Genomic DNA, 27105 nt, shown 5'->3' with positions numbered 1-27105 from the left:
CCATCCATTGATTATAGCTGCGCTCTCACGAAAGCGCGTGCCGTTCATAATTGTTGTGCTTGCGTTTATTCCCACGTCTCTGACCCACATCGTGTCAATTTTACGCCTTTTTAAAAAAGGAAAAATTTATCGAGGCGCGGTTCACTTCAGAGTCAGAAAGTGTGTAATTCATTCAGCACGGCAACAGAAACATCGGTCTACCGCGGCACGCACACAAACGTGGAGGGGAGACCTCCGAGGAGCGAAGACATATCATCCCTTCATGTTTGGGTAAAACTTGTCAGGGAATATTTGCACGGACAGCCTTGACAATTAATATCCAGTATTTCCACCCTGTTCCTAATTGGTGCCGGCAGCTCGTGGAATACACGCGGGACTCCCATTTTTTAAGCCCCGGGTGGCGTGGTGTCGTTCCCAATCCCATCCTGCTGTGACGTCGTCATGGAAGAGATCGTGGAAACAACTTCAAGTTTGAGCGTTGCGCGCGGCCGACACCTGAGGGCGGGAACCGTGGCGGCGCGGCCGGCTGCCGGAATGGCGGTTTCCACGGCTCCGCCGACAATCAGTTGAGCTAATCGTGAATCATTTTGAGTTAAGTCCCCCCCCCCCCCCGCCGACCGCATTGAGTTCAACACATTCAACAAGGTATTATTATTTTTTTTTTTTTCAAATCAAGGTTGAATCACTGAAGGCGAGAATGCAGCTGATTCACGGAATGAAAATGCATCAACGTGTTCCAAACCACTATTGTAATGTAAATATGGTTATTGTGGATCTGGTGTCTCACCGGTCCCAGGCGCAGCATGTCGGTGAGTAAAGCCGTTTTAAGTTATTTTAATCGGCAGCTTTTACCTCACCAGTCATGCTTCGTGTTTTGTTATTTTCCAGTCTACAGTGAATTTACTGGACACATCGCCGCCGTTCCTCCAACACGGTGATCGTGGAGTCATATCTGTCCGTTTTCCACAAGCGCAGTGTTTCGCCTCGACCCATCGTTAAGTGAAGTCAACGCTACGATTTTTCTAGATGAGTCACCTCCGTTTCGAACGCTCCCTTATTTATGAGGTCATTCATTTTAAGAGTCCCTCGCTCCCTGGAGCTCAGCGCCGCTTGAGGAAGTGCAGAGAGTGAAAGTCAAAGGTGAGGACGGCGAGGAAAGCGGAACTCTGAAATAAATCGAAAACAAGAACCCACCTCGGGCGTCTCTCCTATTTGCCGAGTCACCGCTCACCGCAGCGCGAGCTCTGTCACGTCGCCCCGGCGTCACCGCGCGTTCAAGTTCACGGGCAAGGACCGATTTTTTTTTTTTTAGGTGGCCGTGGCTAATTGCAATGCACTGCATCAGTCTAGCTGTAATTCCAAGTTAAACTGCCACTCACAAAGTAAATATCATAGATGCAATCTCACCAATTGGATTGCAAGGCGACGTCCTGAATTATGGGAAGGCTAGAATTATGGATTTGTAGAGGTGTATATGTCTCATTGGCGGTGCCAGGGGTGGAAGAATTGAATCCTTTTACCGCGCTGGTAATCCTTAACCTTGACAACTGAATACATTTCGGACAAAAGCAAAAGTTGGGCTTTCCCTTCAAAAGCTTTTTTTAAATGATCATCAAAATATTTGAATCTGAACCCCATCTGTAGAGTGCCCGTCCTTTTTAAAAAAATTTTTTGGTTCAGTCCTTCTCATTGTGTCCCCCCCATTGGGCCGGTGCTTCATTTGGACACAGAGACTCTGCATTTCCAAAGTACGAAGAAGATTGGAAGGATGGCTCAGGGCCTCCGTTCTTTCTATTCATCATTTTCCTTTAATTAATGGAAAACTAAATAAATAAAAAGCCTCCCGGACAAGGTTTGTTTGCCGCCGGTGCATGTAATTTCCACCCCTCCATCTTTATTTCGGGTCTCTCCGTTTGTCACGCCTCTCCTTTGTTTGTTCAGATAAACTGAAAAGAGACGTTGTTTGCGGACGTCTGGCCCTCCCGTCTGCTTGGCCTGCTGTCTGTCTCCCACAAAGGCTAGACAGTCTCTCTCTCGCTCTCTCTCTCTCTCTCTCTCTCTCTCTCGCCACCATTCATTAGTTTTTCTCCATATTCAACATATGTGCAGTAATGAGGGTTACCTAATAACTGCCTTTATTTAATTAGTTTGTCATTTTTTTTTTTTTTTTTTTTTTTTAACCGCTTCCACCCCAACAGCTGTGTGTACACGGGTGGGTGTGTGTGTGTGTGATGAGCGGGGGCCTCTTAACAGGCGCCGCGTAGAGGCTTGTGCGAGCACACAAACAGACAGCTCATTAGCATATCGCAAAGATCCCCGCATCCACAGAGCAGCGCCTCCACGCAAACAATGCACACTTCAGCAAACCAGATACGTCTGCACGGACACAAACACGGTGATGAGATCTCCTTGTCGAGTTGGAGAAAAAAGGCGGAGGGGCGGTGGGTGGAGGGAGAGCGAGAGGGTAAAAAAAAACAACCAGACAGACTACCCAGTAGGTACTGCTGAAGAACAGAGGAGGAGCAGAGGTAGAGAGAGAGGCAGGGGAAGAAAAGCATGTGAGTTGATAGGTTTATCACTGACTGTGGATGGATGGATGGATTCATTGGATTGGTGGATTGATGGATGTTTGGATAGATGAATGTGTAGGTGGATGATGGGTGGGTAAATGCATGGATGGATGGATTAATTGGATTGGTGGATTGATGGATGGTTGGATGGATGAATGTGTAGGTGGATGATGAATGGGTAAATGTATGGATTTGTGGATGGTTGATAGATCAAAACCTGGATGAATGGACGGATTGGTTCGGTGGATTGATGAATGGATGGGAGGGTGGATGGATGAACGGGTGGATGAATGACTGTATGGACAGATGGACGGATTGATGAGTGGACGGATCGGTTGGGCGCGAGCGCGGACGGACGGATGAGCGGGCGGATGAAAACCACAAAGCTGCGCGGCTTTGGCGTGCTGGCAGTCTAAACTCAAAGAGGAAAACAGAGGGGAAAATGGAGACAGGTGGTGGTGGTGGTGGTGGTGGTGGGCGGGGGCACGGGATGAAATGCGAGAAGAGGGAGAGAAGATGCGACCGCGTGGGAGGGAAAGCGCGTTCACACTGATAAAACCAGCTGGTGCACGGATAAAAAGAGCCGAGAAGAGACGAGAAAAGGGGGATGGAGCTGGGATGGATGGAGGGAGGGAGGGGGGGAGAGGGGGAGAGCAGCTAAAATAGCCAGCATATGGGAGAAGGAAGGGAAAATGAGAGCGCCGGGATAGGCGTGAAAAGGCCGGGAAGGAAGTGAAGGAAAGTGAGAGAGAGAGAGAGAGAGAGAGAGAGTGTGTGTGTGTGTGTGTGTGTGTGTGTGTGTGTGTGTGTGTGTGTGTTACAGCTAAACAGGCAGTCGCGCGGGGTGGAGGAAAGGGGGGAGCAGAGGGGGATGTGGAGAGGAAAGAGGAGAGGAGAGGAGGAGAGTGCCGCTGCTTCGAGCGAGACAGACTGCATACTCATAACACATTATGTCTATTATTAGACGGAGAGGAGAGGTAGAGCACGAGGGGGATGAGGGAGAAATAAAAACACGGAGGGAGGGAGGAAGGCAGTGGCGGAGGAAGAGGAGAGGCGGCGGGAGGAGGCACCGTCAATTGTTGGAGACGTGGAGGGTGGGAAGAAGGGAGATGAAGAAGTCCGCAAAGGGGGGGGGGTACAGGGGGGAGGGAAGACATTCTACCGTAGGACCAAGAGTAAAGGTGGATGTACTGCATAGAGGGAGACACAGTATACACAGTATAATGATGTTGTTGTACGGGGAATGTGAGCGAACGGTACCGAACGGCCGGCTCGGTCACCGATCGTCGCCTCGTTTCGGCAGGGACATAAGAGGTGTCGCGCCCCTGTCGTTACAGATCTGTTACGTATTCCTCCCCTTTCCGTTCGGCTCCTCCATCCTTCAATCCTTCATTCATCCACCATCACACGCTCCACCGCCTTTAGATCACAAGTGGGGGGGGGGGGATGCATTTTGTGTGTGTGCGCGCGTCTCGTCTTAGCTGGATCTGGCCGGCTGCTCTCCTGCGTCGAGGCTTTCGCCGGGACGCCAAACCCGTCGGACAAGAAGGCGCCCGGGTATTGGGGTGGCGGCAGGGCCACGCCCTGTGGAATGTGACACACGGGCGCTGCCCACACACGCCAACACGGTAAACAACAACAAAAGGATCCGAGAGACGTCGCTAAATCCATAACACCGGGCCATGCCTGTTTACCGGTCACACGTTTTTACCACTTTAATCTAAGATTCTCACTATATTGTTCAAAAATCGGAAAATGCGAGCTACCATCAGGAACGTGGTCGGGGGGAATTTTGTTAAAAAAATAAAAAAAAATCCCATATTTTCTATTTGTCCCATATGTACTTAGCTGGCACTTTATGAGGAAAAACACATTTAACGTCTTTCCGTCATGAATATGCTCCTATGTTGGTGGCGGGAGGGGGGTCCGCCTTTTCCAGCGAGGTCAATTTCCAAATCAGCGTCGCTCATTGTGGTCAGTAAACTGTCGATGCGGATGAACATTCAAACAAATCGACCGATCGATAGGTTAGAAGAGGCTCCCTGGGGGGGGGGGGGAGTTTGACCATCTTGGAGGGAGGACGGGGGTCGTCCTGGGACGTGTAGTGTAATCCATCCGACACGGGAAACGCCCGCGGGTTGACGCGACACATTAAAGGAGTTTTAACGCTGTGGGTCGGTTTTAAAAAAGAAAAACAAATGCTTCAGATCCCGAAAAAAAAAAAAAGAGCATCCGACTCGGAGCTGTTTGTGCTTTTGACTCGGATTCTGCATAATCGAGCGGCTACTTTGCTCTCCTCGACAAGGGCAACAGCTTCCCGCTCCCTTTCAAAGCGGAAATCAATTTCACGCCGTCGCCGGTGGAACAAACTCGACCCCCGCGCGTCTCTTCAATTCACTCCACAGTTGTTTGTTGACAATCAAAGCCCCCCCCCCCCAAAAGAAAAAAATAAAATAAATCAATGCTTTAATTCCGTTAATTCCTCGTTTCACTATTAAACCTCCCGGGCCTCGTCCTGGTAATTCCGTACGCGCACGGAGAATGTGAAATTCTCCCTAAACCAACGCTTCAAATGACACTCAAATATATCTTAGGGTTTCTGTTTCTCCCTCTCGCTGAGATCCCAGCCTTCATTTTCACTGCTTTTCACCGCCGAGCCTTAACCCAAATCAACCTTTATGCGTCTGCTAATGCGTCGCGTCTTGTGGGTGTAGCCGGGGAAACGGGGGCGCTCCGGCCTTGATACGGAGACGCTTTGGTTGCTTTGCCTCTTTGTCATTCCGCGAGGCTCGGTTCCATCTGCTGGTGTTGCTGCTGCTGCCGTGCGCCGGGTTGAATCTGCGGAAGGACTGCTCCACCAAGTGGTCGCGTTCCTTGGGAAAACAATACAGGCCGCTGATTCTCAACCGAGGACCCTCGATTTGGTACACCCCCTCCCCGACCCCAACTGATGCGATTTTGTCTCCTGGAACCTCGGAGGATTTTTATTGTTAGGCGTGATTCAGCCCAAAATCCCATGCCTATACCGTCTGTAGGGAGATGACAGTGAAACTGTGATCACAACAGTCACTGTACTATCATGCCTTTTCTAACGGTGCCGGCTTCTTGTAAATGAAATAACGGCGAAGTTTCGCAAACGTTGCTGCGGGGCCCCCTGGGACCGCTTGACGCGCCTCTGAAGGGGCTTCACCGCTGGCAACCGAAGGAGACGTTGAAAACAGTGTCTACGTAATGTCTCCTGCATCAGCGTCTGAAATCTGGGCGGCTTGAATATTCAGCGAATATTCATGCTCGGGGGGGGGGGGGGGGGGGGGGGGGGGGTACGGCCCGGAATGTAAGATATTACTTACTGAAGGATGTGCCGATAGCAGCGTGCACTTCAACTTCCTTTGCTCATCCCTTCCCGTCACATCAGTTCGTGGTGATTTATGAATTTACTTTGATTTTACATTATTAATGACCCCCCGTGGTAATATGAGATGTACTATCGCTCGATCAGCTTACACTTACAGTAAATGGAGTTTTCTGTTGGAAATAACATCTGTTGAGGTTGATTATTTGCATACATACATATATATATATATATATATATATATAAAGTTGTCTAAAGTGATGTTTTATTGTGAAATGTTGGATCTTAAATAATAGACGGAAAACCTTTGACTCTTTTTGCATGACGACCGTGTCCAAACTGACATCCCTCTACTGCGGCAAGCCACGACTCGCACGTCGACGTTTTTAGTCGACAGCATGATGAAAAACACAACACTCCTGGTATCTCAAGCACTTTGACTTTATTGGCTAATGTCATGACAATTACTGTCACCGCCGCACCGCCCCCCCCCCCCCCCCCCCCCCCCCCGTCACGTCTTATTATGACCACCAGCAGAATCATCACCGCGAAACACCATCCCATAATGAACCGCTCACATTGTCTTAACCCGGATCAGGGACCGGTGAACGTCCCGTCAGGATCTGTGATAATAACATTCTTATTGTAATTTGTTACATAATTAGCTTAATATTGTGGACATTTTGATAGATGGTGCCTAAACAAAAAGGCCATTCCATGTCTTCACACATTATCGTGTAAATTAACGACATGTTGTATGTAACATAATTGTTCTAACTTCACAGAGGCTGCATGTACATAACAACTACATTGTATTAACAATTCGATCATTCAAACGACTCACAAGCAATCCAGCTGCATTAAGTTAGGGTTATTTTTACCGGGAGGATTCAAGCTAAATATCCCGAAACCGCTCAAAGGTCCGACGGTCGTCGGCGTGAACGCGACCGGCCGCGTCCCAAACTGGACTGCAGAGAGCCAGAGATCCCGACCCAGACACCTTTCCCGGGGGCTGCTGAGCCGTGGAGGAAAGCGAGGGTGACCTTGCGGGCTCAAAAAGTTCGACTTATTGCGGCTTCCTATATCCCAGCGGATTCAAGCAGGAGAAGCATTCGCGCCCCGGGTACGATCGCACCCGAGGTTTGTTGACGTCCAAACGCCCACCTTTGCTTCGTGGAAGATTGTGGAGGTTTTTATTATTATTATTATTATTTTTTTTTTTTACTGCTGTCCTTTTGATGAGGTACACTCGCTGACGTGTTTGGCTTTTGGCTCATTATAAGGGATTATATTACACATGCAAGATTACGTATACAAATGTAATGCGTTGACGTGAAAGGCAGCTGAGGGCGTGTTTCTACATACAAGCGAGGCGGTACGGGCGGTAGCCGGGCCAATGAGGAGTTACCGGGTTTATAGAGCAGGGTCCGAAAGGCGTCTGTCGATGACATCAGACAAAAATCTCAGCTCTTTGGATTCTAGCTTGAAGAGGAAAGCGATCGGCGTCTCCGCAAAAGACGAATCATGAATTCTGTCTCGGGTGGGACGCGTATTCATTAATTGTGGTATAATCCCTGGAAATGAGGTTTCGGACAAGAGTAAAACAAGCTGCAGCTGGAGTCGATGTGGTTTTCAAGTCGAGCTGAAGCGAAACAGTACGTCTTTTTCTTTTGCGGTGTACCAACACCTTTTGATACGCTATGAAAAGTCAACCCCACCCGCATTTGTGCCTCTCGTTGAGTGATCATGAGTCGTATTAACAGTTTTGACAATACATCAGTCATAAATGGGAGCACATTATACAACTCTGGATTTCTAATCAATCAACATATATAGTGTTGACGTGTGGTCAAAGGTGTCGGTTCATTTCAGTCCAAAGGAAAAGCACATGTGGGCACATCGTGTTTAGAACATTGTAGATAGTTGCATTTTATTCCCACTGGATCATTTCCTCTTGAAAAGAAAAGGTGAAAAAAGTTCAGAAAAAGCTACATGTCCTTCCCGTTTGTAGTTTATAACAAAGCAATGCCATTCAGCCATAACACCACGGAGGCCTGGAACATTCAGAACAAAAACAAAAAAAACAACATAAAAAAAAAAAAAAGAAAAATCCATTATAGTTAACAGTGAAGCCTAGTCTCTTAATCGCCCACTCAATGCCAACCGTCAATAGTCCGATGGCGTGTGGTTATCATAAGTGACGGATCAGCGACGAACGCGGTTCCCTCCGGAGAGCGGCCTTATCGGGCAAATATTGCTTTGCAACTCGGTTCAAGGAAGAAAGGAGCGGCGGCGGATCTCATCTTCTTTGCTACATGTTGTTGTTCTAACCCTGGCGAGCCTCCTCCCGGTGGAGGCCAGCAGCCTGCCGGGTGGGGCTCTGCTCCCACCCAGTGGACAAAACACGCCTATCACTTAGTCCCGACGACAGGGCTCGACGGGTGAGTCCGGATGGATTTACGCGACGACAATAAATTAATCATACCTACTGGACAAAAACAAAAAACACAATAGAACAATTACAGCCATATATTGTGCATTTATTTTTCCCCCACCGTGTTTTGCTTCAAAGAAAGTGGATTTCATCGGCTTCCAGTCGTACGGATCTAAAAATGAGATTTTCCCGTCGTGACCTGAGTAAAGACACATAAAAGCCTCGTTCGCATATTGTTAATGTTTGGTTCGCAACACGTCGCACCTGCCCAAAGCCGTTGCCGTTGATTTTTTTTTTTTGTTGTTTTTCTTTTTTTGCGCTGTCCTTGTTTTTGGCTTTGGCGTGTTCCTGGATGTGTGCAGGTGTGAAGGGAGCGTGCGGTGACCGATGAGCGCAGCATCAACTAAACTCCTGAGAAAAAAAGTTGGCAACATTGGACGCGAAGGCAGCACAGCGAGATAGCGCGTTTTACACTGTGTGTGTGTGTGTGTGTGTGTGTGGGCTCAAATGCAGGTGTTCTTGTTTGTGTTAGCCTGTATTATTATGTGAGACAGATACAGAAGCATCGGATTAATGATTACGTTACTCTAGTCTAATTTAATAGCTTTTACAATATCTGCCATAATGCTGGGTCCAAACATGCATGCGTGTACGTGTGTGTGTGTGTGTGTGTGTGTGTGTGTGTGTGTGTGTGTGTGCGTGTGTGTGTGAGGCATGGCGGGCACAGAGCGGTGTTGTCTTGACTCTCCCGATGAGGCTGAGATGGTGAGATACATTTAGAATGTCAAAAAGCACAAATTCAAAAAAAAATGTGTCAACTGTCAAAGAAACCAAATGCGATATCAAAGGACGAAAAACACAGACGAAACCCGATTCAAGTAATGCAAATTCTTCTTTCAAACTCGACAATTCAATTAAATGAATCCGTTTTGCTGCGCGGTTCCCGCTCTGGATCGTCAACGCGTCTGAGGAAAAGGAAAGGCCTTTCTGTTTGAGCAATTAAAGACAATCATTTACACAACTTAAAATATCACAACTATATAAACGGACGTACGATCCCTCCCGCCGAGTCCCTCCAGGATGTTTCTTTCATGGAAGATGGCGTCCAGCGGGGGCCCGTAATGCCGCCGGAGACTGAAACATGAATAAACTTCCCTTCATGCCGAACGCACCGGCTGCTCGGCGGTTGAGTCGAGAAAAACGCAATGGCAAGCGAGTCACCTCGTGCAGCCGAGCGGGAGCCACCGAGTCGTCGTTTTGGAGCGGTCGATGAATTCGCCTACGTGAGGTTTTTTGTTATGAGCGGGACCGTGGCCCCGAAGCCGGCCCCCGTGTACATGCTAGTGCAAACACACACGTTGAGCGTGTTCAGTGCTTTTTGACGGGAAACGGAGACGCTGTCAGCGGACGACTTGGAATATAGAGATACCGATAAATAACCGTAGAAATGAGTGTCTGTGAAGCTTTCCATCGTTTCGCTTCCCGCTTTTCCCGACCTTTCTGTCCCGCCACGGTCGTCCGTTTCTTTTTTAGCCGTTTCCTCTTAAGAGCCGCCCTCCTCTCTACCGCTCTCTCTGCCGCTGTTTAATCGTCCGAGGGGCTGTGGCTCGTTCGTTGTGGCGTCCATGGAAGCTACGGAAGCTCACCGGGCCGGTGTTTATGTGTGCATGTGCATGTTCCCATTTTCCTTCCTTGAATATCCTTGAAGAGTGGGCGTTTAGTGTTCCTCAAAGAGAAGCAGTAAACTGTGTGTGTGTGTGTGTGAATGAACAACGGCGTTTACGGAGCCATATTGCTTTGCTTCCAAAGTGTCACAAAATCTCCCTTTTAACTGTGCTTTTCAAGCCAATCCATCCGTCCAGCTCCCTTAAATCCACTTCGCCGGCGGCGACCGTGTAATTGGCGAAAGATCGACGAGGATACGTCATCCAACAACTTCCAGCTGATGCTGCTGTAGCTAGCAGACTAATGTGCTTTCTCAAGGTCCACGAGCATCAAAGCACCGGTGTTTCTACCATCCACCCGTGCGAGGCACCGCTTTGTGGGCCGGTTCTCTATGATGACGCACCCCACTTAATGAAGTAGGCCAAAGAGGTATATCCCTACGGACTGAAAAAACAGTCCTTGTCCTCGCTCTTGTCTGCAGTAAAGGAAAATAGCTTACTTTAATTTATGTGGGGCAACCGCTGGTCCCTTCCACGCTACGCTGTCGCTACGCCAAAGTAGCTGCCGGCGCCAACCTGATGCCAGGCAACTTGTTAAGAGATTTGATGCCGCGGTGATGTTATGGGGAGCATTGCGTTTTTCCTTTTATGAAGCTTTTTGAAATTCACCCCCTAGGTTCCGTGCAACAAACCACCCCGACCTTTAAGCCGCGGGAGAATTCAGCGACAACGAGGCGTAGGCCGAACACAACGGAGCAGCGACCTCCCCCGGGATACGGCGCGCGCAGTGAAACCTGATTCCGCCCCCTCTGCAAGTACAGAGCTGTGTCGGATGTCAATTTGTCCAGCTTGAGGGAGAACGCTGGAGATGGAGAGAGAAAAAGGGAGGGAAATAGGGGGGGAGATGGGGAAGGGGAGACGGGCATGTTGTGTGTATTTCGGTACGCCGCCCTTAATGCTTCACTCTCCGATACCGCCAAACTGGCTGCTCTCTGAGACGACCCATCACGTGCGCTCTGTTTAAAAGCCACACTGCAGATGGCAGTAAGTGCCCGACTGAACACCACACGTCCTGGGAGGGGTGTAACAAGATGATGGTGATGACGGGCGATGAAAGGGGGAGGAAGCGGGGCGGCGGCGGTTTGGCTCGGAAATTATCGCTCGCTCGGGTTTCTGTTCAAAGGAGAACGCGGGTGTTTCCTCGACCTCAGCCTTATCTCTCGCGTCCCTGTCCTTCGGAGACAGCGATGGGCACGTCGTGCCGGCCCGCCGCTCGGGGGTTGATTCCCTATGATTGAAAAATATGCTGAGGTTAAAGAAAATCCCAGCTTTCCTCTGAGAGCACGGCCTCTCTAAAGATTGGAACCGTGGCACAGATGCTTGACAGAAAATGTACGAATTTTGACTGAACAATAATTCCCTTATGGTGCCCTACCCCCCGGGAGCTGCTTCTCAGGCAGTGGTCAGCCATGGACAGATAGAGCAGGACAGGGGATGGAGTGAAAAGTGCGCCTGGAACCCAAACCGTAGGGAATGAGTGTCCCCTCGTCTTTTCTTTTGAACTTAACGGTGTGAACAGACTTATTGAGCCACTTTTGTCGTGTCTCGGAGAAAAAGCACAGAGACGTGGAGGAACACAGCAATATCATATTTGTCTGGGGGTATGGCCTGAAAATATGAGTTGCATGTACTGGACACAATGTTTTTCAAGTCCCCAAAATGCGTTTCCAGATTAGATCCCAGGTCACAGACGCGTGTTCTACCGAGTTGAAATGAATTCTGTGCCTTTGCGAGTTTTGTGAACATTTTTTCTATTGTGTCCTCTTCGGATGAAGGTGTGTCAGATGAACGATGAGAAGCTCATCGTTCTGTGATGTTTTTCCACCTCCTTGTTTTAATCGACGCGGTCACCCGTCACCCCCCAACCCCGCCTCTTCTCTCCTCCTCAAAAACCTTCCGCTGTCCTGTCCGCTGGAAAAAAAAATGTAAAAATATATATCCATCTCCTCATTGTTCTCTGCGTTTGGCTTCGCCGGGCGCCACCTCCTCTCTGATTTTCAGAAGAAGCCTCCTCTGTTTTGTCGCTCGACTTTAAAAATATCAATTTCTCAAGTTTTATTTCCTTCTTTCTTCCGTCGTCTTCCTTTGATCGGGATTAGAAGAAAGCCAATACCCGTCTTCTGGTTGGGTGTCTCCTCGGCGGCTCTGTGAGCTGCAAACGTCTATCTTTAGACTCTCCTCCCACTTCTGTCTCTTGCATAGATATATATCTGGAAACAGATGTTCCCAGGTTTTCAGTCTTCCTGTCCCTCCCATCTCTCTCTCTCTCTTTATTGTTGCTTTCTCTTTCCCTCAATCCAAAACTATCGACTGCATGTGCAATTCCGCCGTCTGTCGTTCCCCTGTGATTACATCTTACCTCTCTACCTCACACCTGATCCCTCTTCATCAGCTGACATGTTTCCCTGATAAGCACTGGATCTGTTTTTCTCGTCCCTTTCCGCTCTCTCTCTCTTCCATCTTTCCTGCCTCTGACATCCTTCTTCATAGAATCAGTCAAGTCGTTCCTCCTGTGCTTTGCTCCTCTGTTTGTTTACCAGCTTATTTCTAAATCAATACCCATTTCCCTCCGACCGATTCCCGTTCTTTACTTCCTGTGTTGTCAGCCCTGTGTCTTTACTTCGAAACGTGTGTCACACCTCTTGGCGTCATCCTCCATTCTGACAGACTCTCTTGAGCCCTCGTGCCGTGTTTCCTGTTCCTTCTTTCCTGGAATGGGATAACAGTTTTTACAGTGCGTCACATGTCGTCTCCGGCGTGGCAGCTCTCCTCTCCGTGCACAATGAGGACGGGGAAGAAGAAGGCGTCCTGGTAGGGTGGGGGTCTGTCCCTCTCCACCGTGTCCCTCGCCTCCACCGCCTCGCCGCCCCCCTGCTCCGCCTCTTCGTCCCACCTCTGGCCCACCCCTCTCCCCGTGCTGTCCTCCCCCCTCCCTCCGGCCTCCTGCTCCTCTTCTTCCTCCTCCTCATCCTCCTCGTCCCCCTCTCCTTCCAGCACCCCCCGGCTCTCCTCATCATCCTGTCTGGACCCTAAACCTAAGAAGCCTCCGCCTCCACCCCCGCCTCCTCCCCCCCCAACTCCGCCTCCCCCGTCCTCCCCTCTGGGCCCCAAGCCTCCCCCCATGCTCCGGGAGTGGAACAGGCTGGTGGGTCGCGTGGCTCCGAGCCTCCCCAGCGAGAAGCCACTCCGGCTCAGCACCAGCCTCGCTCCGGCTCCCGCCACGGCCCCGCCTGGCCCCCCCGCTGCCCGCATGCCAGCCACGGTGGCATTGAGCAGCGCTGTGGTGCCCGTGGGGGCCCGCAGCCTGGACGGCAGGCTGGAGCTGGACGTGGTCCTCCGGCAGCGCGGGCAGCTCTGTAGGAGGTACGCCGAGTTGAAGACCACGGGTAGCGCCAGGGGAAGCGGGTTGGCCCCAGGGGGTCCCCCCGGGATGCTGCCAGGGGCCCCGGGTGTGGTGGTGGTGGCGGGGTTGGTGCCCCCGTTGGTGTCCAAGTCCATGAGGAGTGCCTCGGAGTAGCTCGGCACCATCTGCTGGTTGCAGCGGATGTGCCACTCCAGCTCAGTCATGTCCACTGTGTTGACCCGTGAGATGGCCCGGTAACTCGCCCCGTTGGGCCCCGACCCCGCTCCTCCTGTTCCGTTCTCCAAGCCTCCGCCACCCCCGCCGTCGCCTCCTCCGCCCCCAGTCTCCTCATCCTCCCCGAAGAGCTTCTCCACATGGTAGTGCACGTAGGCCGTGCGGTACTCTGACACCACGCGAAGGGGCCAGGACAGAAGTAGCGCCGAGGCCAGCCAGAACACGCGGTGCTGGGCGTACCATGGCTGGCGCGCCGGGTCTGGGAACGCCAGGATGTGCTCCCGGAAGTCCACGTTCTTCAGGTGCATCCCCTCCCGGGCCTCCATGTAGTCGTCTAGACCCTCGTTCTCCCCGAAGAAACGAGCCCGCTGGGGAACAATGCAGAGAAGGGAATGGAATAAATATAATATACAAAACAATACATCTACAATGTAATATGATACACCAATCAGCCACAACATTAAAACCACTGACCGGTGAAGTGAATAACATTGCTCATCTTGTTCCAATGGCACCTGTCAAGGGGTGGGATATATTAGGCAGCAAGTGAAGGTCTTGAAGTTGATGTGTTGGAAGCAGGCAAGCATAAGGATCTGAGCGACTTTGACAAGGGCCAAATTGTGATGGCTAGACGACTGGGTCAGAGCATCTCCAAGACGACAGGTCTTGTAGGGTGTTCCCAGAATGCAGTGGTTAGTACCTACCAAAAGTGGTCCAAGGAAGGACAACCGGTGAAGTGGCGACAGCGTCATGGGTGCCCATGGCCCTGTTGCCCCCTTGATGCAGGTGGGGGGTGAAGTCCAGCCCATCTGCTCCGATCCCACAGAAGAGCTACTGTAGCATAAATCACTGAAAAAGTTAATGCTGCTATGATAGAAAGGTGTCAGAACACACAGTGCATCACAGCTTGGTGTGTATGGGGCTGTGTAGCTGCAGACCAGTCAGAGTGTCCATGCTGACCCCTGTCCACCACCGAAAGCTCCTACAATGGGCAAGTGACCGTCAGAACTGCACCATGGAGCAATGGAAGAAGGTGGCCTGGTCTAATGAATCACCTTTTTTTTTCTACATCGTGTGGATGTTCGGGGTTAGGGTCTGATCTGTCGAGCATCTGTGGGATGTGCTGGAACAAAAACCCCAATCCATTGGGGCTCCACCTCACAACTTCCAGGACTAAAAGCATCTGCTGCTAACGTCTTGGTGCCAGATACCACAGGACACCTTCAGAGGTCTTGTGGAGTCCATGCCTCGATGGGTCAGAGCTGTTTTGGCAGCACAAGGGGGAGCTACACAATATTAGTGGCTATTCGTGGTGGTTTTAATGTTGGGGCTGATCGGTGAGTTAAACATCATTTCCTTTGGATGTGGTTGGAAAAAATGGCTACCTGGGTGAGGTAGGCAGCCTCAGCTCGTGCACTGGAGAAGCTGGGAAAAAAAAAAAAGACGTAATGTGAGATTCTGTAATGTGAGGAAGTGTCAAATTCCCCCTCGTGTGATCTTAATACTTAGCTCCCATTGTTAAATTCGAAACAGATGGACGCCGCGCTGTGATAAGTTGAAAGTCTCTCTCTCTGACCTGAAACACTTGGTGAAGCGAAGGCGGACGGCCGGGTGCAGTTGCAGGTCCAGCAGCTCCTTGGAGACGTCTTTGACGCCATAGCGAGCGTAGTCAAACTCGGAGCTGGAGGCGTGCGTGTTCACCCGCTCGTGGTAGACCTGTGGAGGTTGTTGATGTTTATAATGTTTACGTTTAAAAAAAATCTTTAAGCGGCTTATTGTTTATCGCAGTTTGGCGCGCATTAATAAAGAACCGATGTATGGGTGTGTGGTGGATATGTGTGTCGTGCTCACCTGTGTGGTGGTGTAAGCGTCTCCATTGCGGTACCGGGTCACCTGCCTGGTTCTTCTCACGTAGTGATAGCTGATGGCCTTCCACCAGATGCAGGGCGTCGCCTGCTGAAGCCTCTGCACACGCTCGTACACTTCCTGAATCAAGTAAAGTCATCAATAAATCAATTAACCGATCACTCACAATTAATGATATATTTAGCACCTTGCAAGTTCTATTGATCTATTTTTTTTTGGTGTTGGTTATGTGAATTATTTTGGTCAAAACCAAACCGCCATTCAATTATTTATTCATTCATCTACATGCAAAGACATATACTGTATACTGTGATAGCAATTCTTTGATATCACCGTGGAATGGCCAGCAATGTTGCCATCATCAATAAAACTCTCCTCTATGTGTATTAAACAATGTCTGTATTGGATCTCTTCCTCTGTGTAACCTTAGGCATGACTAAGTGCAGACCTGAACATTGTCGAAACCAAATGTCGTGCACGGAGCTCGCTCAAGAGACCCGGAATTGGACACCTTGGAATTGACACCCTAACCGTGTTGTCAGAAACTGCTGGACCCTTTTCTTCTCCAAGTCAACCACCACAAGAAGGTTTCACCTCATTCATCACTGTCACGGCCTTTGCATGCAACACCCTTTAAAGGCTGCCGACCCCAACTTACTGTATCGTTGGAGAACTTGGCTGCGACTTGAGAGAGAGAAGCATTGTTTTCCCTGCGCTCGCAACCACATTAAATAATACTTTCACTAAGACTGAAGGGGGTACAATAAAATAGATTTAGAAGCATGCAGTGGTAGATTTCCACCACAATACCAATACAAAGTAGAGATGGCAGGATACTTTAGTTAGCTAGTTATCATAGTGGTACTCCATCTTAACTTTGTTGATAGATGTTTTAATTGTTATTGTTGATATGTTATGTTAGTATGTACGTTTCATTTCAATCTTTTTTTTTTTTGATCTCTTTCTTGATTGTTTTTGGTACATGACATCTGGATTTGAATCCACTGTGTTATACCCCTCTCTGTTGTTATGGTATGAGAAGGGGTCGGTCTGCTGTGGGCGTATGGAGGCTGTTGCTGTGTGTGGTCATGGAGCACATGTTGCCCATTCGGCATCCGCTGCAGCCTTGATCCTGGAAGGGGGTTTCCTCCTTCTGTGGCCCCTTCTCAACGTTTCTTCCTTTTTTCCCCTCAAGGGGTTTTCCGGATTTCTTCTAGAATATGGGATGCTTGATTTCCATATGAAACCTAGGCTTGTGAAGCCCTTTGAGACTGTATTGTGATTAAAAGGCTATAAATCTAATTTTATAATTTTTAAATATAAATTTGACTTAATTTTTTTTGCTGCTGTAACACCTGAATCCCCCCCCAGGGATTAATAGTGTTATCTTATCTTATACCAGTACTAATCCACGTTTTTTATCATGTTAACACGATCCAGGATATTTTGCTGGTACCCGCCCGATACAGATTCCGCTACCACCATCGGATCGGTGCCATCTCTAATACAAACAGTGTTATCCACTATTGGGACCCCCACCTGGAACTCTGCATTGGCCAGCATTGCCGTCTTGGAGAAGCAGTGCCAGCACTCCACCAGGTACACCAAGTAAAGCATGGCGAGGAAGGCCAGGGGGATGTAGACGTAGCCGCTGGAGCAGGGGCTCTCCAGGTGCAGGATGTCGTTGTAGTAGGCCGCCGAGGTGGCGTCGTCGTCGTCGGACAGGTGCCCGCCCAGCATCACGGAGGTGGAGCCCAGCACGGGCACGCGGCACAGGGCGCACCAGGCCAGCGTGGCAAAGCAGCCATACATGAGGAGGGTGAGGAGCAGGCACTTCCAGTGGGACTCCCGACACAGCGAGGAGGCCAGAGACTGCTGCACCGGCCGTTGCTACGAGGTGGAGGAATAGAAAGGAAAGAGGGGGAAATGAGGAGGAGGAGGAGGAAAAAGAAAGAAGATGAGAAGAGATGATGACACACCAAGTGGGAATCAGGAATTGATATATTTTTTAAAGGAACAGTTCCTGGCTACAGGAGGACAGAGACAGGAAAATGGAGAAGGTTGAAGAACAGAGGGAAGAGAAGACACAAGAATAAATATTTAGACTAACAATGGAAGTGGATTCACTTAAGTATAACAACTTAACATTTACAATTAATAAATTGCCACACTAACGCCTAAAGCCGATATTTACATTCCACTTGGTGATATGTTTAAAATCTGGAAGGACTGATGCATTATCTTTAGAAGTTTGACTCCTCATGTGTGCGTTCTATTTGAAATACCCATTCAATTGTTTTGCATGGTCTAGTGTTTAGAGTGTTAAAAGTAGAAAATTGCAATGGATTTTTCTAACATTGAAATGGAATACTAAGTGGAATAATAATTGCAGAATCATATTTATAATAATACAATTATGAACTTAAGAATAATGATCAAATTTAGATGTCCAGGTCAAATCCTCTAGGTTAGAAGAGGTTTTACTGCCTGCCTGAACAGCAGAAGAAGAAAACACAGAACCAGATCCAAATCAAGGAACTATCCCTACCTATTGGATCAACTGCAAGGCAGACAAACAAAAGAGGTTCATCAAATAATTGGGAGTAGGTTATTATTTACGCATGGGATCCTGCCAACACATAGATAGAAATGCTCTAAAACAAATTGCAAAATCGCAATTTGACAATCTATAAACTCCAGCTGAATGCGATATCAGCTGTATACACTCCCTGTTAATGTAATTTTTTGAAATCATTACCATGCAGATTTGCAAAGGGTTTCAAATTACATGTAATCGGAGTGGGATCAGGTCTTGACCGAAGGAATGCATTACACCGGACTACTACCGCTTATCAACCCATCACTGAGTAATGGCTGCATAAACACACATGCACTCACATGCACTCAAACATTCCCCGTCTCTCAAAGTGCCCGAACAGAGACAGCCGTACTTGCATAAGATATACACACATACACAAGTACTCCCATACACAAGTATACATTAGCCGCAAGCTCACTTGGGTGCGTGTACAAGCATGCACAGACCAAAACATGCACATACACATAGACAGATGCACGTTCCCAGCATTGTAATGAAGCTTGTACAAAGAAAGTGTGTGTGTGTGTGTGAGAGAGAGAGAGAGAGAGAGAGAGAGAGAGTGTGTGTGTGAATAATTTAGATGAGAGCAATGCTTCCAGACTGTTCTCTACCTCACTGACTCCACTCTAACATCAGCAGGGTATCAGTACTGCAGAACTGTGTGTGTGTGTGTGTGTGTGTGTGTGTGTTTGTGTGTGTATACACAGGTTTTACATAGACTTAAGAGTTGGTTCCACCTTCAAATAAATATTTGAATATATCTAATGATATTGAATACTATTTTCATCTTGACTGTCCCTTTAATGATGTCATGTATTGAAAGGTTTCTGAAATGCAATGGATGTTGAGTAATATCAGGAAACTGGACAGTGCTAGTATTGATGTTAACCAAGGTCAACAGTAAAAGTAGTTAGGTTAGCCACTTAAGCTATTGATCAACATAAAGATTAGCGATTAACCATGTTGAGTTAAAATAAGCTGATCTTGGTGTTGATCAATAGCAAAGTGGGATCAGCAGTGCTGACCTCTGAAGGGGCAATCCGTTAGAACCGCTATGCGGCTGGAGCAGATGCTGTCCTTATGTTTACTTAATTTTTGTTTTAAAAGCTCAATAACAAACTATATATAGCTTTAGCACAAGTCCTGGTGGCTTCACATAGACAAGGAATCTCTCACAGATGTTTCCTGGTGAGCCCCAGGCTAAAGAGTGGAACTAGCTCATTTAAGGCCATCCTGCAGAATTGAAATCTTTTGCTGTATAAGGGTGTTCCACCGAGCTTTCTGTTTGAGGAAATCGATAACAGTTGTGGACACTAACGGAACTACAAATGGGCACAAAACACTGCATGGCTCCCTTCTGCTCTCAGCAGCGGTGCCCGTCCTCTCGGCTACGCAGCCTGAGGTAGCACTGGAATTGAGGTGGTTCTTGGGCATTTTGCGCTATCGGTTCCACTTAAGCCAGCTCCAACTGTCTGAACCATCCCCCTCTGCCGGATGTCAATGTGCATGTGTTCAGATTTCGCATCACGAAATATGTCAGAGGAAATGCGAGAGCTTGCACTCTCTCTCCAGTACAACCGCACAACAGAATGCAGTTTTCTCAGCTGGACATTTTACCATTTTCAATGAATGAAACCCACTTTATACAGTGTTAGCAAAGTGCGCACACATTACAAATAAGAATAGATTTATAGTGGATATGGTGACTTGAACGTTAATGCTAATAACCTCATTATTTTATGTGCGTAACTTATTTACTTAGTCTTCAGCCCTGTTTCAAAAACTCAAGGATCCATACAAATGAATGAGACTTCTGGCGAGTTGTTGTCTTTCGTTGGATTCAGCGTAAAGGCGGCTTTGGGGCGATTCCATATAAACCCAGCTATCAACCATAAAAGCTTTGCGGTAAAAATGCGTCTAGGACAGAAGTCTTTCAGAACCAGAAGGGTCTCATAACGATCGTGTGACAGCACGGGTCCATGGAGTGGTCCTACTCCCGAGCTGCCTTGGAGAGATGAGCAGCTAAGGGAAATGGATGGAGGAGTAGATGCACTATAAGGAATTATACAGACCGTGAAACACTCAGCAGGAGATGCAAATCAGTCATATGTAAAGAATTGTTAATATTATGAGCAGGATTTATGTTCCATTAGAGATTCAGTTAAGATGTCCTGGTGTGCAGCACCCTCTTTAATGTCTCCCCTGCAGAAGCACTACGCAGCCACTTTTAAAACCCTGCTCGCAGCCGTCCTTCAAAGTTCAACGCCTTTTAAATGAACCAGCTTCGAGAAATTTCAGCAACTGCTGCTGGGGCACAAAAATGCTTATTTCCCTCTCGAGGTGAAACAAGAGACGGAGTTGTATTGGCAAACATACGCCAAACTAAATTGAGATTACGTTCACATGATTTTAAACACGCAACCAACCCCATGCGCATAAAGCACACGTATGTCCACTGCGTTGACGTGTGTACGGGGAGACGGAGAGAAGGATTGTTTTGATTCTGATCTGTGATTTAGCTAAGCGGGGACGCCCTCGTTTCTCCCCCTCTGTGAGTCATAATAATAAAATGGGGAACACTTCGTCCCCTGTACTAATAATAAAAAAAATAAAAACGAATTGGGAAAAAAAGAAAGATGGGACGACACTATCGTCCTTCTCCTTGCGGCTAAGTCGGCCTGTCATGTCAGCACATCCCCCTACCTCCGTCACTCTGTCTCCATCAGTGTCTCTCTTTCTTTCTCTGTCTATCTCTATTGTTCTCTCTCTCTTTCTCTCTCTCTCTCTCTCCTCGTCTGTCTCGCAGGAGCATGCACTAATTAAATACAGGAACATTCCCTCAACCCCTGCACTCTCTCTCAATCACACACACACACACACACACACACACACACACAGCTCTGTTTAATAAATGAAACAGTCAAGGGCACTTCTACTACATCAGCCCACTGTCCTCTGCAAACGCCAATGTCAAGCCCATTTCTCTCTCTCTCTCTCTCTCTCGCTGTCTCTCTCTCTCTCTCTCTCTCACACTTAAGCGGCCGAATATGTGCTTTATTTATCCTTCAATAACAGGACTGAAGAACATACAGCCGTTACGGTTCCTACATTTCCCTCTGTTCACCTCACCCCTTTTATCTCTCTCTCTGTATGCGTTCCCCCACCTCATCGTTCATTCTTCCTACCACACCCGCACCCACCCTCCTCTCTCGCAGCCTGACCACCACCACTACTCTGTCTCTAAGTGGATTGATCCAGCTCTTGTTGTATAGTACAGTTTTGCTCAACCACCGCGTGCCACGTGTGCCACGTGCGCCGTGAGGGCTCGCCAGGTGCTCCGGTTAGATTTTTTTCGAATTAAACGTCAGAACACAGTTAATGGAAACTTTGCAGAGCTGTGCTCATTCATCAAACGAGTCCGTCCCGGTCAGAATACTAGCTCTGTGTCTGAAATTGAGAACTATTGGTAGTGTAGTGTGGTGTGAATGACTCCCCGAGAAGGTCATAATAATGAGCAGAGTTCTATGCGTCGTGACATTTTGTGACGTCTTCGGTGGCTGAGAGGGCGGCAGAGTGCCGTGGGAGTAGTTAATTGTAAAAAGTGTGCCGTGGCAGAAGAAAAGCTGGGAAACACTGAGAGAGGGAGATAGAGAGCGGGGAGCAGGGTGGAGAGAGTGCCTGTCGACAACCTTTTTACACATTCACCTCACCCCGGAGATGAACTTTTCAGGAACGCACCCCACGCACGTGATGTCCTTCTGGGCTTTGATTTGGAAGCGGAGTGGAGGAGGAGGAGGGCGCCGCCGAGTTAGAGAGAGGATAACGGCCCAAACAGATGACAGAACGGCAACAGATTGCACCACCCCAGGGAACCCCACTGCCAGGGAAACTGGCAGGAGGCGGGAGGGACGAGGTGCCCATCCACCCCCAGCCTCCTCCCCTCCTTCATCCGTTACTTTCTGCACGGACCCGTCGGTGTTGCCAAAAAGCAAACAGATTATTCCAGCCAAAGCCCAGATGGTTCTCAGCCCTCGTCTACACCAAGTACCTTAGACAAAGGCTGGCCGGTATTGACAAAATCAACTTTCACAATATCTTTTTGACAAATACATCGGTATTTCTAATTTGAAAATATTTTGGGGATGACTACCGGTGCTTTCATGTTTACACACGAGAAATACTTGAGAAACAATCATTGCTAATGTGAATGTTATAGAGACATTGATTAGAACAGCTAGACAAGTCTATAAAGGCTAGAAATGTGCATTACTTTACTGTAATACAGACTTAAAGACAGCATTTAACTATCACAATATTACTATTACCAAAATTCCAGGCGATACCTATTCTCATATCACAATATGGATATTATATTGATATAGTGACCAGCTCTATCTCTGACTACTGACGGTCCCTTGGTGTAAAAGGTGATTTTAACGTCCACCCTATAGCAACATGGGTGGTTTCCTTCTTTGCGGTCACCAACATGTAATCAATACTAATTAAAAGTAATCAGCCTAAGTAACTCCCTCCTGAAACAAGACACCACAGAATTAAGACTAACCTGTGTTGTGACCAAGAGAACAAACTAACACTTTCCTTTTTTTACATCTTAACAAAGTTGATTTGACGCAAACGGAGATTCATATCTCACTGATATGAACTGGTGAGGTGGGCGTTCTATACTAGGTGAAAACTAGAAGACCATAGGAAGCAAATCAGATGAAGCAAGTAGTCAGATGGTCAGTATATCATGGGCTTGAGCTCCATCTGGGTTTGCCAAATGGCGAGTGTTGAGTGGTTAGTAAAGTGTCTAACTAACGTTTCAATAAGGCTTTGGAATGGATGGCTGACAAAGTCCATTGCGCAATGCTCTCCCAGCACATGGAACACAGCAACATAAACTGGTTAAGTACCCATTATAGTGAAGTTGCTAGAAAGGTCACCATTCCCACAGTCAAGTTATTTGGCTGTCGCTTCAATTACATGGCCTTAAGACAGTCTCACTGTTACTCTTTATGGAGCAACAGATATTGTCAATGACACAGACATGATCATCAGAGGTGAGCATCATCTTTTCTTCGATGCTCTTGAGAAGTAGAGAACAAAAAACCAAGATATGTAGTTGGACACAAAACACTGAATTTAGCAAATCTCCATTTGCTATGTAAAAGTCAGCAAAACAAAAACAAAATTTTGTCTACTTTTGAGAAAAATAATCATGCCTTTGAGATGAACTTGTCACACCTTTTCCAGGCTACCAAGGCCATTTTCTAAACCCATAAAATCCCTTCTGTCCAGAAGTGGTACAAATGGAGGTCGTTGGAAGAGAATACAATTTCAAAGGCTACTAAAGGTAATGAGTCTGGCAAGGTTCAAACGCACACATTCCCAGATCCTCCAGACAATTTAATCTGCATAACAACCTCGACGCTAAAGTACCACAGCCCAAGAATTTAGCGTTGCTACATCTCCCTCTCCTGTAATCCTGAGCTGAACTAATTTATTTTTTCTCAAAGAGTCTCCTTTTAAGTCACAACAAAGCGAGAGAAGTCACTTTATCTCTATAAACTCTATACAACCTACTTCTAGCACAGACATACATCCGTCCCTCCCAGCTCCAGAAAGATTATGTGATCACTTCTTGAACCGGCGATGTTGACCTCTTGCTGGTCGATCCCCCAAGGACACACGCCACAGTGTTTTCATTAGACTGGGATCCGAGCCAGAGCAAGACTACACTTTCTCATCCTCAAGACGAAACCCCGAGCTAAAGCACAGTCCACATACTCACAGTAATTGCAGTTTCATATTCAGCTCACGGCCCATGCCTCGCATCGCTCCGTCTCTCCGTGGTGTCTTTGCTGTCTGTGTACCTGGACTGGTAAAGTGTAAATGACCGGTTTTTTTTTTTGGTCCTGATTTGTGTTCTGTGGACGATACTTGGAGATTCTATTAAATAGATTGGCCGGTTAAGACGAGGCTTTTTTTCTCTGTCCACAGATTCAGTAAGATAGGTGTGATTGGAGCAGCTATAATTAGCTATCTTGGCGTGTGGGTGGCAAGAGAAGAAAGGAAGCAAGGAGAGAGTAATGCACTTTAGATGGCTGCAGTGCACGCTTTAAAAAGAGAGGCAGTCATAGCACATCCACTACTGTAATCTGGGAAAATCTATGTTGGTAAAATGTCTACAACATCTGTTAACAACAATAGTTCTAAAAGGAAGTGTCTGCTATGAATGTCGCTTTATCCTCGTCTTTTTCTTTATTTCTTCGTATTTAGGTATTTTTGCTTGTCCACTGCACTGCCTTGGGGTGTGATGTGGTGAGGGAGACGCATCTTCTTTAATGCGGTGCGCCTGCGCTATGTGTCTTCTAGTTCAAGTTCAACAGTAAATACTACTGTTTCCGTGTCCTCTTTGTGGAAAATAATGAAGGTATCCGAGTATGGTGTCGGAGCACATGTGGCGGACAGAAAGAAAAAAAAAAAAAAAAAAAAAAGAAATTGTGAGACAGGAGGAAGTCAATGGAGGGATGATGTTACACACTCCTGGAAAGGGATGGCTGTCCAGTAAAGGGAAAGGGAGGGGAGGTTAATGGAGGCAGAGATGCAGGACTGGATGCACTACATTACACTACACTGAGTTAAGGTTAGGGAAGGTAAGGGTTGACGGAGGGCTGAGACATGGGATTCATACTGTTGGCATATGGGGGCCGCATGGACAAGGGGGCGAGGACGAAGGTGCACGAATGAAAGTCCAGAGAAGTAGAGTGACGACACTTTGAGGGGGGACAAACCGTAAAGGAGGACGGGGTGCGCCGCTCCAGAAAGGTCGGCATCGGCACGCTGCCCGGGCGGCACTACCGCGTGGTGCGGCTGCCGCGCCACAGAGCACGTTGCAAGGGGTCTCACCCGCCCACTTAGAATTCCGCCCCCCTAACTGTGTGTGGTTTCAAAGCCGTGCGCATTCTCCGAATAACAAAGCTCACGGAGGTGGTGACCGTACCAGAAACACCTGCACACAGCGCGTCCTTCAATAAGGCCCCGGTGCACTCCACTGTCTCCGCTGTCCTCCACGCTGCACAGGCTGCTTTCATAGTGTTGTCGGCGGGTGACGTAAGCCCACCAGCGGACTCACGCTCATGTATTTATAAGATATGTGGGCGTGATGGGATTCGATGGCATCTCCCTCCCCTTTCTATTAACCCAAAGCACAGCACCATCAGCATCCACATTAGCATCCACATCAGGGCCAAGGTCCCACTCTCCCCGTCCTGTGTCCTTCCTGCTGTAGCCGAGCATCACTGGCAGGGGGGGGGGGGCCGTTTTAAGAGGCTCCACAGGGGGCTACACCTCCTCCCTTTTTTTGGAGCGTGGGGGGGGGCAACACTCAGCTATGACTCCAGCTCAGGAAGGTGATCCTCCACCTTTATACCAGTGCCCTCACGCACACACACACACACACACACACACACACACAAACACAGAATGATGCATAAGTGGATCTCCTCCTCACCTGCTCTCTTCCTGACCCTTCCTCCAAAATGGGCTCTTCTGCGGCCGCCGTCTCCTCTTCCGTCTGCATCTTCCCCTTCCTTCCTTGCCTCCCTTCCTACCCTTCCCGTCCGTCCTTCCCTCCTCGGAACCGGGACCGGCTAGTCCCCCCGCCAGCTAGCGGCCGCAGGCAGGGAGCTCCCCGGCGGAGCGGGCTCCGTCACCCCATCCGCCGCAAGTCGGTGTCCTGTTTCGCGATGACGGGGCCTGCGGCAAACGAACGGCATGTTCCGTGGCGGACCCCGCCGGCTGCTGCTGCTGCTGCCGCCCCCCCCGCGCCCTCAGCCCGCTCGGCGTCCGTTCCGCGTACCCTCCGTCGCCTCCATCTTCCGCCAGGTCTGCGTCGTGGAACCCGCCTCGCGCCTCGCCCGGTCGCCGTCGGTTGCGCGAGCCGGTCGGCGGCGGGCGCGCGCGTACGTCAGTGCGCGAGCGACCAGCGGGAGGGCACGCGGACGGGCACGAGCGCCGGATGGACGCTCGTGAGCCCGACGTGCGGCGGCGGCGGCGGCGGCGGCGGGGGGGGCAAAATTCATTCATTCATTCATTCATATTACAATAAACCGCACCGACACTGCGGAATTGAAATGTCGGTGTGTGCGAACTTAATATCGATTATTATTATTATTATTATTATTATTATTTTATTTACAGAACCACAACTGAATTGATCGAGAGTCAAACGACTTTAGTCCGTCGCGTGGTTCAGCCCACGGTCGCGCCGCTTCCCGGCGTCACGGAACCAAAGCGCCCGAGTACCGCGGAGGTGCGTTCGAATTCCTCACTCAGCGACCGACCCGTTTAAACGACCGCTCGGACTCACGACCAGCTCGGTGTGTCAAGCAAAACCGATCTCGCAAATTGGTCTTGGTTTTCTACTTACTTGCCGATTAAAATCTCTCTCATTTTTATCGACAGACCCTCCTAGTTTTATTTTTATTTATTTATTTTATTTATTTTTAAATTAAATTACATATAACCTTTCCCTACACAAAACCATCATATGGAATAATAGAGACATTGCTGTTGGGGAAAAATTCTATCTTTAAGAAAAATTGGGCTGATCGAGGTATTTACGTGGGGGATGTCTCTGATGCCCACGGTTTATTGTTTAGTTAGGAACAATTCTTTCACGTTAAGCCCTTTCCCGTCACAAGCGGAGGGTTTAATGACGTAATGAAAGCGGTTCCTAATGGTCTCAACCCATCTAATAACGTCATCCTCCATTTCAAGAGCCCCCTTTGGATGATAAACGGTGTCGACGTGATGAACGTCAATCAACACGGACCTAATACATTCAATGAAAGTATTACTGATAGGATTAAAGTGCACATCAACGTTTTACACAATTTATAATCAACAAATCTATATTTCTCCAAATGTTTAGATATTGAAAACAAATTGTAAAAAAACAAACAAAAAAACCAAAACA

General features: G+C 48.4%; 1 protein-coding gene across 1 annotated transcript; it reads right to left on the bottom strand.

Annotated features, from left to right (window-relative positions):
• Nucleotides 1-12819: 12819 nt before the first annotated feature.
• On the bottom strand, nt 12820-25707 carry LOC307246873 (transmembrane protein 151A; the record flags this gene model as incomplete). The annotated part of the gene is made up of 6 exons (XM_080022910.1): nt 12820-14025; nt 15043-15082; nt 15234-15373; nt 15509-15643; nt 17063-17413; nt 25639-25707. The coding sequence occupies 6 exons, from the start codon at nt 25705-25707 to the stop codon at nt 12820-12822; spliced, it is 1941 nt and encodes a 646-aa protein (XP_079879036.1).
• Between the last annotated feature and the right edge of the window lie 1398 nt (nt 25708-27105).

This window comes from Zeus faber (assembly GCF_960531495.2).
Source record: "Zeus faber genome assembly, chromosome: 22".
In the NCBI taxonomy this organism is placed as follows: Eukaryota; Metazoa; Chordata; class Actinopteri; order Zeiformes; family Zeidae; genus Zeus; species Zeus faber.
The sequence above is the reverse complement of the archived record's forward strand: the minus strand, read 5'-3'. Positions and strand labels throughout refer to the sequence as shown.